This window comes from Canis aureus, chromosome 5 (genome assembly GCF_053574225.1).
Source record: "Canis aureus isolate CA01 chromosome 5, VMU_Caureus_v.1.0, whole genome shotgun sequence".
Lineage (NCBI taxonomy): Eukaryota > Metazoa > Chordata > Mammalia > Carnivora > Canidae > Canis > Canis aureus.
In genome coordinates, this window is record NC_135615.1 from 12,381,032 (window position 1) to 12,399,887 (window position 18,856).

Sequence of the window (18,856 nt, forward strand, 5' to 3'; positions counted from 1 at the left end):
AGTGAGAAGAGAGTTCCAAAGTTTTTATGAAAAAAATATTTGACCCTTACTTCCTTGGTTTCTTATATACAAATAACTGTTATATGAGTTCACAAATATTTATTGAGCACCTACTATATGCCAAGCATGGTTTCAATCACTATAAAAATTTATCTTGAAAAAAAAATTTATCTTGAAAACAGCCACAGAAATTACAGTGAGAAAAACATCCTTCTTTCATAAATTTATGATTTGAATTCCTCATCTCCCTATAAGCAAAAGAACAATGAAGTCATTACACCTTTTTCTTCAGGGTGTGATATTGACTTAAAATTTTAAAAATGCCTGAAACTTAGACTGTTTTCAATACCCTTTTCAATACCCTTTTCTATAATACTTATAGAAAGTATTATTATTTCTATAATATTTATATTATGATAAATAATATCATGTTATGACCATTTTATAGCCCAGATTTAACTGATAAAGTAAATGAAACATTCATTTTTCCTCCTACTATATCTTAAGTTGAAATTCTCTTTCTCTTTATTTTATTTGGGAGATTTCATTGATTTAAAGGCCTCAAGTTACACAAATGTGATATTATCTAAGCCTTCATTAAATTTTTGTTAGATATCACAGCAACTTTCTTACATGTGATATAACAAAGGGTTCCTTGACTCAAGTTGCATTTTGGAAGAACTATGATCATCTTTCCAAAGACAACAATTCTAACATAGTATATTGTATTTATAGTACACTTATATTCTCAGTCTGCCCACCTGTCTACCAGCTGTTTCCCCCATCACTATGGGCAGGCTCAAATCCCCAACGCTAGCAAAGCTCTCTCATCCGTATGCTCCCCCCTGGCTACTTCCTTTCCATCATTTCTTTCCCAGCCACATTTTTTGCTTTTGTTTAAGATTTTAGTTTTGTCCACAACCTTACAGCCTCCACTCACCTTCACCACTTACCCTATTGAAATTTGGCACCAATTCATTCCCATTCATCCACTCAAACCGCTCTTAGTAAATTCCCAGATGACCCCTTCCTTGCCAACTCCAATGATTTTGCTTTTCTTCGCTCTCCATGTTGCCCTCCTCACTCTTCCTCCTGGGCTCTTCCTTCCATTCATCTTCCTAGAGAGTGGTCAGTGATCTTCACCCACTGCTCCTCTCTCTTTATGTTTCTTGTCTGGTTTCCAACACCACTAACACACTGGTGATTCAACATCTCAATTTCATTTAAGACCTCTACCCAGTAGAACTAATCTCTCCACTGAGATGCCCCATAAGCATTTCAATACTCAACACATTTAAAGCTGAACCCATTTTTCTAACCTCCAGACTAGAGGTTCCTGGGAATTTCTCCCTTCATTGGAAGCCTTCATCACTCTTCATTCTTACTAATCCAGGAGTTCCTAAATCCAGCAGTCTCCAGGTCTGTGTGTTCCCCTTCCTATGTGTTCTCCATACCAGTACTAGAGACACTTCTAAAAGACCCGAGTCTGTCATTCAGCTATCAAAAATCTGTCACTGGCCAGCTGTCACTTTCAGGAGTCAGTTCCACATCTGTCTAGAGTAGGTGAGCCCTTTCTTAGTCTTGCAACTATCTTTTCCCCACAGGCAACTGTATTTCCTCAAAAAGCACACGGTTTTCTAACTCCAGATTGTTCTCTCTGTTTAGAATGTGTACCCACATTTTCCACCCTCCTAATGCTCACATATACTTTAAAGCAATCTGAAACACACTTCTAGGAAACCTTCCCTGACCGTCTAGTCTAAGTTCTGTGTCCCACAGCTCTCTCTCTCTCTCTGTTTTTCTCTCTCTCTCACATACACACAGACACACACAGACACACACACACACACACACACACACACACACACACACACCCCTACCTTACTCTCTTAGAATTATCTGGTTAATTTCCTATTTTCTTTAATTTTTTTTTTTATTTATGATAGTCACACAGAGAGAGAAAGAGAGAGGCAGAGACATAGGCAGAGGGAGAAGCAGGCTCCATGCCGGGAGCCTGACGTGGGATTCGATCCTGGGTCTCCAGGATCGCGCCCTGGTCCAAAGGCAGGCGCTAAACCGCTGCGCCACCCAGGGATCCCTAATTTCCTATTTTCAATACTGTACTGTAACCCCTACCTGGCAAGGTCTATATATCTTTTTAATCTTTACAGCACAATGTTTGGCATATAGAGCACATCTAGCAAATGTTTGTCAAATGAATAAATAATTCTTCTGAGAACTAAACTTCACCATCAACACAGCCTATCTACTGCTCTCCTTATTGTCTTCCACCATGTCTTTGGTATTCCTGTTGTTCTGCCTCTGTAACCTCTCCACCTTCACACACACACACACACACACACACACACATATCCACACACATTCCTAGTGACTTCTTGCTATTCTTGGCCTAACCAGGGAGCATGCCTATCTCAGTCTGAACTTGAACATTATAACTATCTCTTTATCACACCTATTCTACATAGGTTTCAAAAAGAAAAGATGTGGGTAACCATGGCCTTTCCTTTTGATACCAACATTTCCCAAGATATACTACCTAAACACAAAACATGACTCTAAGTTAACAACGAACACAATAGTGTAGGAGATCCTAGTACATGAATGAGGAGTTGTTCTATTGCTCTCCAGTAATGCCATGAGTGCACGCACCTCTACAGGCCATATATCCCGGACTGGCCTGTCCCTAAAACACCAAAGGCCTCTGTATACTTGTAGGAAAAAATGCTAAATATGAAATATTCAGAGAACTCTAGATTTTTAAAGACTTCCATTCATTTCTTCTTTTGACATTTCTTATCTTCCATTCACTTATGAAATCTTAGAACAGTTGTCTTGCTCTTACAAATATATTGTTTGCCTTTTTGGATAAATCCACTCAGACATAGGTAGCATTTTGGATCTCTTTATAAAAGGGCACCATTATGCAAAAAAGTTAACCTGTCATCCAAGAGAATTGCATAATCCCATACAGCAGTTCATTTATCCCTGGAAGCAAGTGTATTACTAAGGTCAAAGGATTATTTTCTTGCTTTGATGTAGATGACACAGCAGAATTTTGTTTCATGTCCTGTCTAGGCCAAGAAAAGAAAACTGTTTTGAGGAGTTCCATCTCATTTTACACAACATGAGTTTGGTAAAAATAAATTCTTTCAGTGCTCTTTTAATGCATGTTTTATTGGAATAATGTTCTTCAAATCCAAATCTCGCCCTAGGCTATCGCTGAGTGAGGAGGAGGATTCTGAAAAATAGCAATGCTTTGCATTCCAAAACCTAGTCATGCAAGTCGAAGCCTGTTGGAGGTGCAGTCCGTGTGCCACTTAATGTGCACATGACTGTCCAAAGCATAACTGGCCTTATTTTTTCTGAAACCTACAACAATACTAGCGCACCTGATTGTTCATAAGCCAAAGGCAATATGGCATTATCTCTGGCAGCTTGAAATATGGATACCCCAATAATTAATATTTTTAAATTATTAGGGAAAGCATCCTTGGATTGTTCACTGTTCTGGGGAGAATTCTTTGCCTTGCTCTGCCTTACTTTTTTACACTTGTTTATTCCTCTCTCAATTTACTGTTTCCATACTCCTTTGTATTTCTATGGTAACATCACCAAACCTGTAAGGAACAGAAAGTTTTCACCACAGTTATTCTGGTGGGGTAGATGAAAAATCTTTTTTTTTTTAAGATTTTATTTATTTATTCATGAGAAACACAGAGAGAGAGGCAGAGACATAGACAGAGGGAAAAGCAGACTCCTCACAGGGAGCCAGATGCAGGACTTGATGCCCAGACATACCTTGAGCCTAAGACAGACAATCTCTCAGCCGCCTAGAAGTTCTCTGACAAATCTTATTCCCATATTACAGATGAAGAAGAAATGAGGCCTCAGGGGTTAATTTTCTTGCACAAAGTCACCCAAATGGTAAATGGCAAAACTATGGTTTGCACCCAAGCCTGTCTGACATCAGAAGCATCCTCTAAGGAGCACAAGGCAACTGAATGCTGTCTCCTGCAGAGCCTGTCCCCGACCTCCACTCTGCCAGCCTTCCTCTGGTTATGTTGCTCCTACAGGCACTGGTTTGTCCCTGCATTATGCTCATGCTTGTCACAGTTCTCCCACTAGACTCACACTACATTCGTGCTCGTTTTTCCCAGCAGATCACCTTCCTTAACTATAGAAACCATGTTTTACTGTCACCTAAAACAGTGAATTATGAAATTAAATTGACTGAATAAAAACGCCTTCCAACTGAAATTATCCTGTTGGACGAACAGCTGAACTAATATGAAAATTAGGCGATCTGAAGTTTATAAAGGGATTTCAAATTGTACTATGAAAATGTCATATATTTTAAGCACACGTCACACATCAGCATGGAACATATGGCAATTCCCAACTTACATATAAAGAATATGATTTAGAATGCCTAGGCTTCCAATTAACCTACAAGAGCCTATTTTACTTCTAATAAAGGCATTAATTTATTCCTCCATCCATTTAAAAACATATATTGATTACTTACTGGATAAATGAATGGATGGAGGAATGAATCAATGCCTTCATTAGAAGTAAACAGATAAGTTGAGGATATTTAAAATGAAAACCTACCATGCGCTGGGTGCTATATCTGAAATGTAGTTTTACTATTTTTGTTTTATTTTTAAATTCTTAGTGGTCTGGAGAATCCTGATTTAAAAAAGTAATAAGTGAAAGATTAAAAAAGTAATAAGTGAAAAATAGATAAGCATTGGTTGTGGATCAGCTTTTGATTGATTTATGTTTTTTCCCCCTCTTAATTCTGAATACAAATTAATGGACTAACAAAAGATATGATGTACCTACCCATCAAAGAGTTAAGTTTTCTCCTTTCAATTGCCTGGAAAGTTTATCTACACCCACAACAAAAATAAAATAGGAAGTACAGGGCAAATTAAAGAAAATCACAAAATTAAGCATGAAGAAAGATTAAAAAAATAAGAACCAGGTAAGAGAATTTAATGTGCAAAATGAGAAAGGAACAAAATATTACTTCTGAGATCTGTATTATTTAATAGTTACTGAGATGACACTCTACCAAATGAGCTTACACAGAAAATTTAACATATGTTTATTGTTTTTTAATTATATATCAAGCCATATGAAATTGGCTAATTTTGAGAAAATAAAGTAAAACATGCTTCCTACCCTCACAGAGCTTACAGTTGAGTGGAAGAAATATTCTCAAATACCTAATTCAAATAGTAATATAATAAAAATTATGTATTTGCCAAGACTTTTCAGTGGCAAGTATCAATCTCACCTCAGAAATTGGTATTTTCAGGTTTATGCTACTGGGAAGTCAAAGACTGCCTACACATAACTTTAGACTTGAATATTCCCAGTGCAGCAACCACTGACATATTTAAAAACAAAACAAAAACAAAAACATGAAGTGATGAATTTGAACCTGGAGAGGTAAGCCAGGACCCAATTACTAAAGGCCTTGACTAAAAGGGAAATGTTAATTGACCTGATGTCCATGACACAGGGGAATTATCAGTAGCCACCTGAACACATGCTGAACTGTCTTGGAGAAGCATGACAGGGTGACAGAAGGCCCAGGAGGATACCATTTGAGTCAGATAGAGAGGATAGTCCTAAACGCCAATCAGGCACTGTTTCTAGAGAAAAAGAGGTAAGACACTGAGCAAATAGTATCAGTTGTTCACACCACACAATAGTATGGAATATAGAAAGAACTTTGGTATGTTTCTAGAAAAACACTGAATTGACAAGGGTAATAAAAATGTGCCTGGAGAATAGCAAATTCTAGTTGGAGAGAACACAAAGGATGCTGACCCAAACCATGTAAACTTCAGCAAGTGGATCACATTCAGGACTCTAAAAGGAATCAACTCACATTAATGAGTGTATTATTAAGAGATACTTTAGATTCTTTTATTGAAAAAAAATATTTAAAAATCTGTCCAATGATTTGTATTTGGAAATCTTTTAAATGTCTAATCTTAAGACTATTTTCCAGTTTTCATCTTTAGCCTTGAAGATAACTAGAAACTATGCAAATAGCATGGTTCAATCTCTAATTATTTCATTCATTGTTTATCCATATGTCTTTTTAAACTATGGCATTCCCTCCAGTGAAGGAAATGAACCAATATTAATATTTTTTCAGACAAGTTGCTGGTTTACAAAACAATAAAGTATTAATTCATAAGTATAATTAACTCAAGTATGATCATTTGAGTTCCCTCCAGTGAAGCAAATGAACCAATATTAATATTTTTTCAGACAAGTTGCTGGTTTACAAAACAATAAAGTATTAATTCATAAGTATAATTAACTCAAGTATGATCATTTAAGTTCTTCCTAGCTTAGTAAATGACTTGATCATTCCTAAACCATTATTTCTAAATGAATTCTCAGTTTTTTCATGAAAGCATGAAAGTTCCCTTACTCTGAAGTCACTCAATCTCTGGTTTGCCTATACATGTGACTCATTGATATTTAAATCTGATATTTAATCTGAGATTTAAATCATCCAAATTATGATTTAGAAATTCTGCCCAGAGAAATATGTAGAAATAAGGTACAAACAAAATTCTGCCTGGGTAATAAATCTGAACAAATACAGTCTATCATACAAGTGGAACCCTAACAAGATTCCTTTGTTGAACACATTTTCAAAGAAGACTTCCTTGGAACCAGTGATTCAATGGTGATCAGTCACATATGGCCTCTAACTTTGGGCAGCTCTACATTACTGATGATGTTAAGTGAAACGATGAGGACACGCAGAGTGCACTTTGGTAAAGCATTCATCTAGAACTTGGAGCTGGCAAACAAACACTAAAAAAATTATTCGATATGCCAAAAATCATATCAAAGCTGAGCTCTGAAGGACAAATAGCCGAAGAGAGGAGAAAAGCAGCATGCTCCAAGAAGGAGGAATGGCGTGTACAATTTTCAGAGGAGAGATAGTGTGGGACCAGGAAACTGGAGAGCAGGAGGGAGGAAGTGATGATTTTTAATCCAGGGAGGTGAGCCAGGACAGAATTACTGAAGGCCTTGGCTTTGGTGTAAGAGCAAGAGGAAGGCAGAAAAGCATTTTCAAGAGAGGAGTGACATCGCTAGATTTACATTTTAGAAAGAACTTTCAGGCTGTGGAGTGAAGAATGGCTTCCAGCAGGACAGTTACAGAGGCTAAGTGTGAAACTATTGAAGTAGGCTAGAAAAAATATGGGAGGAAGGATGGAGAAATGCAGTCTGGAGTCAAACTTAAGTCCTTGGTTTTAAAAAAATCGGCTTCATATTGGCTGTGCCTATTTTACAAACCTCTCTCCTAAAAACAGCTTAACAAAACTGACATTGCACAAGTCTGGCTTCCTGCATAAAGCTGTTTTGCAATGTCCAGACAATGAGACTATACTCTGCAGAATGACTTTGAATCACACTTGTTTTTAAAAATATCTAAAATGAACAACAGATGTTAAAAAGATAATGAAGGCTAAATAACAAAGAAATAAAACAGACTGCCTGGCTTGTCAGTTTACTCCTGATTAAAAAATATCCAGATCAGTACACATGAGTGCAGAGCAATAGCCAGTCATAAACTGTGTTGAGGCAGAGATGAGGTTTGAATTTTCAACTCAAGCAAATGATAGCCTTTTAATTTATAAATGCCTATAGTCTAAATAAAATCATAAATCTATTATCTTCAAATGGATGTAATTTGTAAAGTGTGCTTTCTTTCAATGTAAATCTCCCATGAAATTGATACTAATTAGCTAAGGAACAAACATTAAGGAGAATCCTAAATCCAGGGGCTTTTACCTTTCTCACCAGAACTGTTTCTTTCTTTCTTCTTCTTCTTTTTTTTTTTTTTTTTTTTTTAAGATGTTATTTATGTGAGGTAGGACAGAGAAAGTGAAAGAGAGCATGAGTGGAGGGGAGGGACAGAATGAGAAGGAAAAACAGACACCCCGCTGAGTAGGAAGCCCCATACAGGGCTCCATCCCAGGACCCTGGGATCATGACCTGAGCCAAAGACAGACACTTAATGGACTGAGACACCCAGGCACCCCATCAGAGCTGTTTCTCATGGAGCAAACCTATAATCTTGCCTGGAACTGCTATGCTGGTCCAGAGATGGGTCACTAAAAGGGACAAGTGTCACCATTTCCATGTATTATTTGCCTAGTGCTTACCCCTCATTTGTAGCGTTTCCAAGAAGTTAGAAATTAACATTCTTTCCCTCAGTTGAGTTGCTCCTTTTAATTTATCTATGGTTTCCACCTATATTTCCTAAGAAACAATTAGATGTACCATTAGCTTCATGATGTGATCACGAAAACAACACTAGTCCTCAATCTAAGGACATTGTTTCAACTAAAAAAGATCATTGCCAAATAGTCGTTATTAACAATTTATCATGAAGTGCCATGGTGCTTGCTCTGGCTTTTAGATGTTGTAGAAAAGAAATTACAACTTCTCCATGTTGCTTAGAAACAGAGACCTTTACTTAATGACCTTGAGATTTAATGTGACTTCAAACAAAGTCCAACACAGTTTTTAGCAAAACCTGAAAAGTTTATTATAAGTAGATAATGGAAAAGCAAAGAGTCTTCTAGAATAGCCAGGACACTTCTGGAGATCAAAAACAAGAAGGGTAGGTTTGCCCAACCGGATATACTTATTATAAAGCTAAAGTAATTAAGATTGTGTGATATCCACAGAGAGATAATTATCAGGGTTTTCTCCCCCTCCCCCTACCTTTATCTTTGAAGTACTTTATCTAGGAAGATCTAGCAGGGCAACTTGTCCCAGGCATTATCTTTCCTAGCAGAACATTCATAAACTCCATAACCCATGAATTCTACCTTTGAATATAAGCTGAGCAACCCTTGCATGTGGACGTGAAGACACATAATGCACATAAGACACACAAATGCCAATATAGTGACATGCCTCTTTGTTGTTTTTGTTTCTTAGTTTTTCATAGTTCAAATATGTCCTTATAGTACACATTATCTATTTTTTAAACATGAAACTATGGAGTAGCAAAAAAATTAGGAGGTTGATTTTTTTTAATCAAAAGTTCAATTTTGAACTTTTGACAGTGGGAATCCACATGAACTGGGAATGTGATTCGGTATGCCAAAACCACTCCACATAAATTTTTTCATGAATATTTTGAAGTGCAGATTACAGCGATGTATTGAAGGGAATGGATAGCAGAAGGAGAAGCCAAAAGAAGTCAGAGTCAACACTGGACATGCTCTCTGCTACGCCTGCAGTAAGGTCAGTGGGCTGTTTTGACCAAACAAATGAACAAAAGTATACCAAGTAAGCAATCAGATCCATTGTGCTAGTGATGGCTATAGTCTATGTTGGTTTCTGGAGAGAAATAAATTAATATGCCTAATATAAATACACCCTAGAAGACTACTTCACATCTTAAATATCATTATTATTTGTGAATTTCATATTCTAAAGTGACAGATTCTATCTTGTTTCTTTTTTAGGGTTTAGGGAAATAAGTATTTTATTGGATGCTGAGATAACGGTTTCAGAGAGAAAAAGTTGAGAGCTCATGCTACAGATACACATACACAATTGACAAGTGTGTTACCCAAAAACCACTACCAAAAAACATCATTGCATGCTGAATGCTCCATATTCCAACTGGACCAAAGAAAATATTATCCTGATCAAAATAAATTAAGAGTGTAGTTACTACCTCTTGCTTAAAGAAAATTATGTCAGCTGTATTTACACTTCTCCTATCAATGAACACTCCAAGGAGAAATGTGACGTTTAAAAATCCTGATTTTTATGCAGTTTATCCACAGGGTACATTCTTTACATTCGCTATATTCTCAAAGCCTCAATGAGCTAAGCACCTTACTTACAAGATGAGACTTTGAGCACTACAAATTCTATGAAAATTTTCCAATTAATTAGTGAAAAATAGTAGGTGAGGAGAGGAAGAAACTAAGCAAAGACTCCAGATGGGCAGCCCCGGTGGCCCAGCGGTTTAGCGCCGCCTTCAGCCCTGGGTGTGATCCTAGAGTCCCAGGATCGAGTCCCATATCGGGCTCCCTGTATGGAGCTTCTCCCTCTGCCTGTGTCTCTGCCTCTCTCTCTCTCTCTCTCTCTCTCTCTCTGTCTCTCATGAATAAATATATAAAATCTTTAAAGAGAAAAGAAAAAGACTCCAGACAAGTAAAATGGAAGTCATTCTGCAACCCTTGCCTTTATGATCCTCTCAACAAAACCACAAACCGCTCTCCACTACAACATCTGAAGCAGAAACAGTGACTATCACTTTTAATTTAGAAGAGTAGGAGAACAGTGCTTACATCTGTTTGGATGACCTCGGGAGGGAGGGATTAAAACTCTGGATTTCAAGGAAGGCCACACAGTTTCTGACTTCGTAGTTGTATCTGCAATCTTTAACTGGCTATCCTCATTCCAAACATGTCCCTGACAGGACCTCAACTTCTATTTAAATGCCCTACTCTGTACCACCATTCCACATCTTGCCACCTTTTTAATGAAAGAGGCCAAAAAAAAAAAAAAAAAAAAGAAAAAAAAAGCCGAAGAACAAATATTAAAAAAAAGAGTGCAATGTCTGGTTACAACACAATGTAGAATATTTTATATTCTGTTCTTCCTTCAGATATTATTGTGTTAATTTGACCAGGCAATAGGGGACACGATAAATAGTGAGAGAAACTCTTTTTTTTTTTTTTTTTTTTTTTTTTTGAGAGAAACTCTTAATAAAAGCATCTCTACTTTGTCTGTCAGTCTTCAATAACTTCCTCAGTTGAACAGAATCATTGTCTGAAGGATAGAGAGAGGAGACATCCTGTATGAACCTTTAGTGAAGAAGAAAGACTTCTCACAGTGCAGTACTGTAAAGAGATAATTAAAGCTTTGAGAAAATGCATTCAGAATAAAGGCAAAGGACTGGAATTAGATTAAAAGAAAGCTGAAAAGCAATTTAGTAATCTATAACCTTACATATTATGGTGATTACTTTTTATTTACTTACTTCCCACCTCTAAAACAAATACAAGATTTTTAAGTGTGGAAAGTTAGACAAAAATCAGTAAGAGTGGGAAGGAGAAGATGAAGCAACAGGTAAGTTAGTCCCCATAAATAGAAAAATAAATAAATAGCGAAGGTTTATATACTTGTTGGAAGTGGGCTACAAATTATGCTCCCAGCTTTCAAGAAATCAAATATTAAGAGGTAATGTATCTGGTCACTAGTCACCATGCCCAGAAGACAGAAATAAACTAATTCAGGAAAACAACTCTGTTTTCAAGATACAAGATTTCTCTTTCTTTTTTTCTCTTTTCCTGCCCTCAGCTGCTCAGGGAGCAGACATATTGCATAGTACCACCAATTCCTTCCCCCAAAAGAACTACCGTAACAAATTTTATAAGGCTGATTTTGTTTTATTTTATTTTATTTTGTTTTGTTTTATTTTATTTTTTTACTTCTTTTTAAAGCCTCCTTCAGTGTAGGTTAATGGCATGAGGCCTGAGCACAATTCAATTCAAAAGTAATTTCACAAAGAACTAAACTGAACTAAACTAAACAATTAAACTAAACTACTTAATGGTGTTAATCTCCACTGAAAACACATTATCACTATATATATGCATACATATATATGTATATATGTATATATATATATATATATATATATATACCCACAAATATACACACATGTTGTACTTGAAAGTGTTAGAAGAACATGAGTGAAAATTCATTCAGAAACCAGAAGTATAGTTGAGCAATAGAATGAACTTTTCAAAAGTTCTACCTGTTGATAGAAGGTTTAAGGTAAATATTATCCATTGGAAGCATGATTGTTCAGAAGACCTCTGGATCCTATTCTCTTGTTTTAAATGATTAATTCTATAAACCTCGCTGTATATTCATTTCCAACCTGTTGATGGAAAAAGTCACCAATAGAGTAAAAAGTATTTTAAAAAGTCTCCTAAGGTGACATTCAAGGCAATAACCCAGCTTGAACTATAATTCCATTGGTCAGTCCAACAGCTCTTTATTGCACGCCGGTGTGGTAGATGCCATGGGGGATTCAGAAATGAACAGTAGTGGACCGTGGCCTGGAGAACATGATATACAGTCTAAGTGCATGAAAGAGACACAGAAATGGGAAGGGGGAAGAAAGGCAACAGCAACATGTCTTCCTAAATCAAGCAGAGTCAAAAATGCACAGAGTCCCAGAGGGTTCTGGGTGTCACCTGAGATAAACCTGTAAGGAAAAGTAGAAGATGGACAGATAGGGATGGATTAAGGAAGGAGGAGAGAGAGAAAGGAGGGAGGATTAGGAAAGGAGGACAGGTGGTAACACACCCTATATACTCAGGGAACATCAGGGAGCCTCAATGGGTTCTTAGAGTGTTCAATAATGGGAAGAGGAGTGAGAAGTGACACAATAGGTCTAGGCCACATGGCAAAGGTCTGGAAGGCCATGATGAAGAGCCTGTTTATTGTCGTAGGAAACAGCTCAAGACTTCAGATCTCACGATTACAGCTGCTGATCAATTCATTAATCTTCATAAACATGCTGCTTCTATGATAGGAAATACCTTTTAGGAAGCAAAAAAGCAGAGACAAATTGAAAAGAATCTATGTTGTCTATATCTCTGCAGGAAAGTATCTGATTCTTGCAGAGAAGAAAGCTGTTTGGAGCAAATTAGCATCTTCTATTACTACGTTTTGCTCAAGTATATTCTACTTGATAAAAACCTGTTTCTGAAGATCAAACTTAACAAACACACAACCTGTCCTACTTAAAATAATTTTAAATTTCTATGTGGACATCCATGAACTAAAAATCTTACCCAACCTTAGGCTTCAACTTGTATCAATTCTCTAGAGGAAAAAGACTTTCACATTTCGTGTTTTAAAAATTTTATATGCAATCATGAGTCATTGATTGATTGAAAATCAACCTGCCATGTGTTCATTAATCTGGCTCACATGTACTTTATAGAGAATATTCACTTGGATTAACTTTCTATTATAATTTTCTGTTCTATTTATATATGCAAACAAAAAAATTATAGTAATGATGGTATGTCTAACAGAGATACTCTCCTACACGTTAGTAATAGTTCAAATTAAGCCTTTTAACTCCAATGAAAGCAGAAATTAGAAAAATATGCCACTAGAGAAACAGCGACAATAAATGTATATGATCTTCTAAAAATAAACTATTTCTTTCTAGTACACAGCAATATTAGAAAATTTAAATAGTGGAAATTCCATGGAGTCCTAAACTATTTTTACTCTCTATATAGCAGTACTGAACTTCCTTACTGCATTAAGTCACATTTAAGAGTAAAAACAAGGCTAAAATAATTACATGATTTTAGCCCCCTTGTCCATATTTAAATCTTAGAATTCTCTGAGCCATTAATACATGGTTCTCTTTGACACTGTTACTAGATTTTTTCAATCAATTTAGAATATACAAATGAGTATATAACAATACAAAGATGATTCCAGATTTACAGAACCTAGAATTAGTCTAAGCTTATTTTTATCTAAATACTGGTGTTGAGAAAAACTATTTAGGATGGCAAATACTTCTGAGGTATGTAGACTATCCTAAAAATAAATTCATTATGATAATGAACTTTTAATCCTAAGAGAAACATTTTAAAGCCACATTCTTGAGAATTCGACAATAATTTGTTTAAAAAAATCTCCAGCAATGCTGCAAAAAAGGGTACTTGGTTTTTTCCATCATACAAGTACACCACAAGAATATATTCAAAGTTTACACCTTTACAAGTAGGAGGTGCTTTATAAATGTTGAATGAATCGTTAATTTCAATAAACATGGGAAATAAACACTCCTTATTACAAACTTCCACTCATTTATAAATGGTAAGTTGAATATCAAAAAAATATTGCCCTTAGGAAAAACAAAGTATTGAAGATCATTAATCTGAGACATTTGGAAAGAAAGGAACAGGAGAAAATAGTTTCTCTGCCCTCTGGTGGCAATAAAATCAACTGCAGCAGTTCTAAAGCAATACATAATTAAAATGTCCCTGTTATGAAATCAGATATTTTCCCCTGTGCCAAAATGTCTGTGATAAAAATCCTGATTGCTACATGGTGAATTTCAAGACAGCTGGACTTTTTAAAAATTTCCCCATGTTGAACTTCTACCTAGACTACTTACAAAAGAAATTATTTTTTCTCTTCTTTCTTTATATTTTATATATTCAGTAGGCTAACCATTTAACTCCAAGACTATTCAAAAACTACAAGCAGATTGATATTGAGTAAAGAAGCTGCTTCAGTTTTCAATAAATCTCCAGAACATTTACCAAGAAATTTAAAACCTTTTTTTTTTTTTTTTTTTACTCAATCCTATAAACATACGGGTTTCTAAAGTAATTTTCCACCGTGGACACTAGTTTATAATGAGTTTGTAACACCTGTACATTTATGTTGAACAACTTAGGTATTTTCTAATTCACAAAGCTTTGAATTATCTGGCCAATTTTAGAATGGAATGTTTACTTCATCCTCAATTTGAGAACTTAGAATAGAAAATGTATACATATTCTTTTCTCAATAATATATCATTAATGAAAGAAGCTCAGAAAAAATAAATATTTGCTGACATTTATTCATTTATTATTTACTGTAAATGCATTACTTACAACCAGTGCCAAAGAAGTTTTGAAATAAACAACTTGGGATGCATTTTGGCACATATCTCTCTCTAACCTCTCTTGGCATGTAGAAAATTGTTTTCTTTAAGCATCTACTTATTCCATAAATGTGGTGATGAGGTATCAATACCATGGGGTAAAAGTCGTATGTTTTTAAATCAATGAAAGATAAACAAAAATGGATAATCTATTGATATGACACCCAGTAAATAACAACCTATATCCATTCATGCAGAAGAAAATTATATGGGACAAAGACAAATCAATTATCAGGAAAATTGGAGTTTTAAAGCATTTCACAGTTTTAGAAGTGTTGTCATGATGTTGCCCCCTCCACACACCCCTCCAACCATAATTTGGAGCGCAGAGTCAGAATCTGTGTTTTCTCTGTACGAATTCCCACCAGGGGCAGTGTTTTAGCCGATTTCTAGGTCTCAGATTGGTAAAATTCATTCAAGGACTTTCTCCGAGATTCATCTCACCTGGAATCCCCAGGTGACCTCACTAGGCTTCCATCTGCGACTTTCGTGTTGACATTTGGAGGATACATGTATGCTTTCTGAGGGAAGCGCTTACCACAACTCCCACCTTCCGAATTAAAAGAAAACAAAACCTTGATCATCCTAATCAGAAAGTTTTTTTCTTTTTTTTTTTTTCTTTTTTTTTTTTTTTTTCCTCCAAGTGTTTTTGTTCATTTCACCTCCTCTCGAACTCTAACCTGAGTTCACAAATCTCTGCCACGGTCGCTTTCTCTGCCTGTTTCTTCCCTTTCTTCCTGAGGGGCAGAAATGGTGAGCAGGCACCCAGTTCTCGGGAGGTACCTGGACCCCGGCTCCGCAGCGCCCAGCCTCAGAGAGCCAGCGGGCCGCGGGTGGAGGCTCCCGACCAGACGCGCACCTGGCTGGCATCCGCCCGAGCAGAGGACACTGCCCCTGGGAGGATGCAAAGACCAGGTCTCCGCGTGGGGGCATCGCCAGGGCACTTGGACAAACCCCGGACACGTTCAGGCCTGTCTGCGAAGCCGGTCGGCCGAGGACAATGGTGGCAGGGATTGGTCTCCCGAGGCGCGCCCACCACAGTCCGGTCGCCTCCTCCCCTCCCCTGCGCCCCGCCGCACCTACCCCGCCCCACTTCCAGAGCCCGGCGGGCCCCAGACCTCGAAAGGGAGCTAAGGTGGGGATCGCCTGGGGATGGAAGGTGCGGCCACAGTAAATTTTTCCTCCAGCCAAGGGGGGGGGGGGGGCTGCAATCTCCGGCTGCCACCACGTCTCCCACCCACAGCCCCCATCACGCACTCTCTTAGTCTATCGCAGCAGCAGGGTGGCAGCAGGAGCCAGAGGGGAGAGTGCCCAGGGATGCCAGCTACCGGGAGAGGAATCTACACAAGGTTTGCTCTCACACACCAGAGCCCTCTCTGGGAGACTTGGGGAGACGGTACCACCCCCTGTCGCTCAGGTGAAGGAAGCCCGAAATCCTCCAGACCCCCCCCCCCCCGCCAGTGCCCTTCTCTAAACCGACCATCTTCTCCCCATTCGGAAAGCCCAAGTTTACCCGAAAAGCAATTGCAGTAACTTTCCCAAGGGCAGACAGATGAAGTGGGGGTGGGCTGAGAATGGGGGAGGTGGGGGGGGGGTGTTAGCGAGGTCTTCAGCTGCGCACAAAATCAACAAGCGAAAGTGCATCTTACCATTGATTTGGTTTCCAGGCTCCCCTTCGGTGAACTGAAACCGGTCCATTAAAAAGTGGCAAAGTAACACAACTCCTGCAGCGGCCAGGTCGGCCCTCGGGAACCTCGCCATGCCGCCGCCGCCGCCGCGACCTCCCTCCCCCGCCCCGCCAGTCCTTCCCAGGCGCGCTGGGCTCCGGGGCTCCGGGTGGGGACGGGGGCGACCGGGACGACGGGGTTAGAGCTCTGCGGACCGGCCTCCGCGGAACCTGGAGGCCTTTGTAAAATCTCGATGGGATTTCACACTCAGGAGCTGGGAAGAGGAGCAAGGGAGGAGGGCGAGGGGAGTGCAGTTCTCTCCGGACCTCCGGGTCTCTCTTCGCAACTTGCCACAGCACCCAGACACAGGACAACTGCGGGGAGGGAAGGCCACTTGCAGCCGGGGCTCGCGAACTCTCGGTTCCGCACGGGCAGCGCCACCCGGGTGCCCGCAGACAGGCACTTCCGAGCCCCCGCGGTACGCTCCACTGGGTTCAAAACAGATCTAATTCCACAGCCGGCGCGGCTGCCTTCTGCAAATCCAAGAGGGCTTCGGCTCAGAAGGAACTTTCCCCAGTGTTGGGACGGCCCCCGCGGGAGCTGTGGGTTTGCGGGAAGGGGGTTACTGTGGGCTGGCGAAACCCCTCCGACAAGTTTTTCTTCTTTTCTTCGCCCAACGCAGGGCGCGCGTCCTTTCTCGCAGCCCGAGGGATGGGCAGCCCTAAAGAGCTGAGCCCAGGGAAGGCTCGGGCTGCAGCAATCTAAGGTCCGAAGCCGGGGGTGGGGGGGTGGGGGGGTGGGAATATGTGTGTGTTAAAAGAAAAAAAAAGAAGAAAGAAAAAGAAAGAAAGAAAGAAAGAAAAAGAAGGGGGGGAAAGGGAAGAGGAAGAAAGAAATGAGGGGGAGGGAGCGGGGGCGGGGGGAGTCAGGCCGAAACCTATCGGGAGAGGGCTCCTTCTGGCTTAGGAAGAGGTGGCCACAAGCCCTGCCGAGCTCGGGAGTTTGGTGGCGGAGGAGGCGCCGCCGCCGCCGAGCTCCCCCGCGCTTCTGCTCCACACTTTGGGGAGGGAAGGCAGCTCGCAATTTGCCAGATCGGCCGCTGCACCCTCCTCCCTCCTCCCTCCCCCTCGCTCCTTCAGGCTTCTCCCACCTTCCTCCCCGAAACCGGCAGCTAGCACCGACCTGTCCAATGGCTGCGCTCTCCTCGGGGCTGGCAGAGGAGTCGCCGAGAGACTGAGCCGGAGGAGCGAAGCCAGGGGGAGTGGGAGTGCAGCCCCCGCCCCGCGCGCCCCCGGCAGCCCGCCGCCCCGAGAGCCGGGAGAGGCGGCGAGGAGGGCGAGCTCGGAGCGGAGCGCCGGGCTGCACCTCCGCGCCGCCCGCGCGCCATCCTGCACCCAGCTCCGGCCTCTGCCGCCCGGCCCGCGGCGCCCTCGCCCGCCTGGCCCCCGGCCGCCTCCGCGCACCGCCCGGGCCACCCGCGGCCCCTCACCGCCTCTCCAAACCGCCAGCCGCTGGCGGGGGTTCCCGGGCGCTAAGGGGTTAATTACAGTTCGCCATTCCCGGGAGGGCGTGTGCTGCAGTGGTTGGGGGTGAAGAAAGCGAACCCGAGCTAGTTCGGCCACCGACCCCGAGAAACCCCCTGGAGGGTCGGACCCGGGACCCTCAAGCTGGGAGGAGGAAGGAGGTGCGCGGGAGCGCGGTCCCGCCGCCGCCGAGGCTTTGTAAAGTGTCCGCCCCGGGGGGAAAGCGGGAGTTTAAAGGAACAGGAGGCCCATTGAATTTCCTACGGGGGCTTTAACTGGCAGTCGCTGGCTAGTTTGTTTTTGTTTTTTTCCTGCTCCGGGATGTGCCTCGGAGTTAACCCTTCCCAGTCCTCTCACTAGTTTACATCTTTTGTTTAGTGAACCTCATTTTAAAGGGACAAATACAAAGAAAGGTAGCAAAGCATATTGGTTAAAAATATTAATTCTAGAAACAGACTGCCCGGGGCTAGAATTCCACCTTCCCCCACTAACTAGCTATATGACTTTGAGCAGTTAATCTCAAAGTGCCTCAATTCCTCATCCATCAAATGCGGAGAATGGTAGTAATGCCCTTATAAGGTTGTATTGAATTCAATGAGTTATTACTGTATACTTAAAGAATTGAAAACAGTGCCTGTGCAAAGTACAAGAGTTTATGTTTCCCAAGACACAGGAGAGGGAGAGTCCTAAATCAATGAAGAGTTTTCTTCACTGTTCTTAAATTCAAAAGCTCCTATTAGTCTCTTCTTGCCCACTCTACTTCATGCTCTGAAGATGCTATTGATGAGCACCTACGAAAATGAACAAAATTAACCTAATTCAAAATGTAGTCAGAGGCAATGGCAGCTTACTTTACATACCCCAACAAGCAG

At 40.3% G+C, this 18,856-nt stretch overlaps 1 protein-coding gene across 3 annotated transcripts in view; it reads right to left on the reverse strand.

Annotated features, from left to right (window-relative positions):
* Window positions 1-18,856, reverse strand: part of PLXDC2 (plexin domain containing 2) — a 514,506-nt gene that overhangs the window by 443,573 nt on the left and 52,077 nt on the right. The window contains exon 1 of one of the 3 annotated variants that reach the window (XM_077896880.1): window positions 17,644-17,863. The exons of 1 other annotated variant lie outside the window; for it this stretch is intronic. In XM_077896880.1, the coding sequence (XP_077753006.1) occupies window positions 17,644-17,848 (205 nt within the window). In that variant the 5' untranslated portion in view covers window positions 17,849-17,863. Of the gene's footprint in view, window positions 1-16,443; window positions 17,569-17,643; window positions 17,864-18,856 lie in introns of those variants that run through there. One more of the 3 variants, XM_077896881.1, reaches the window with a different exon arrangement.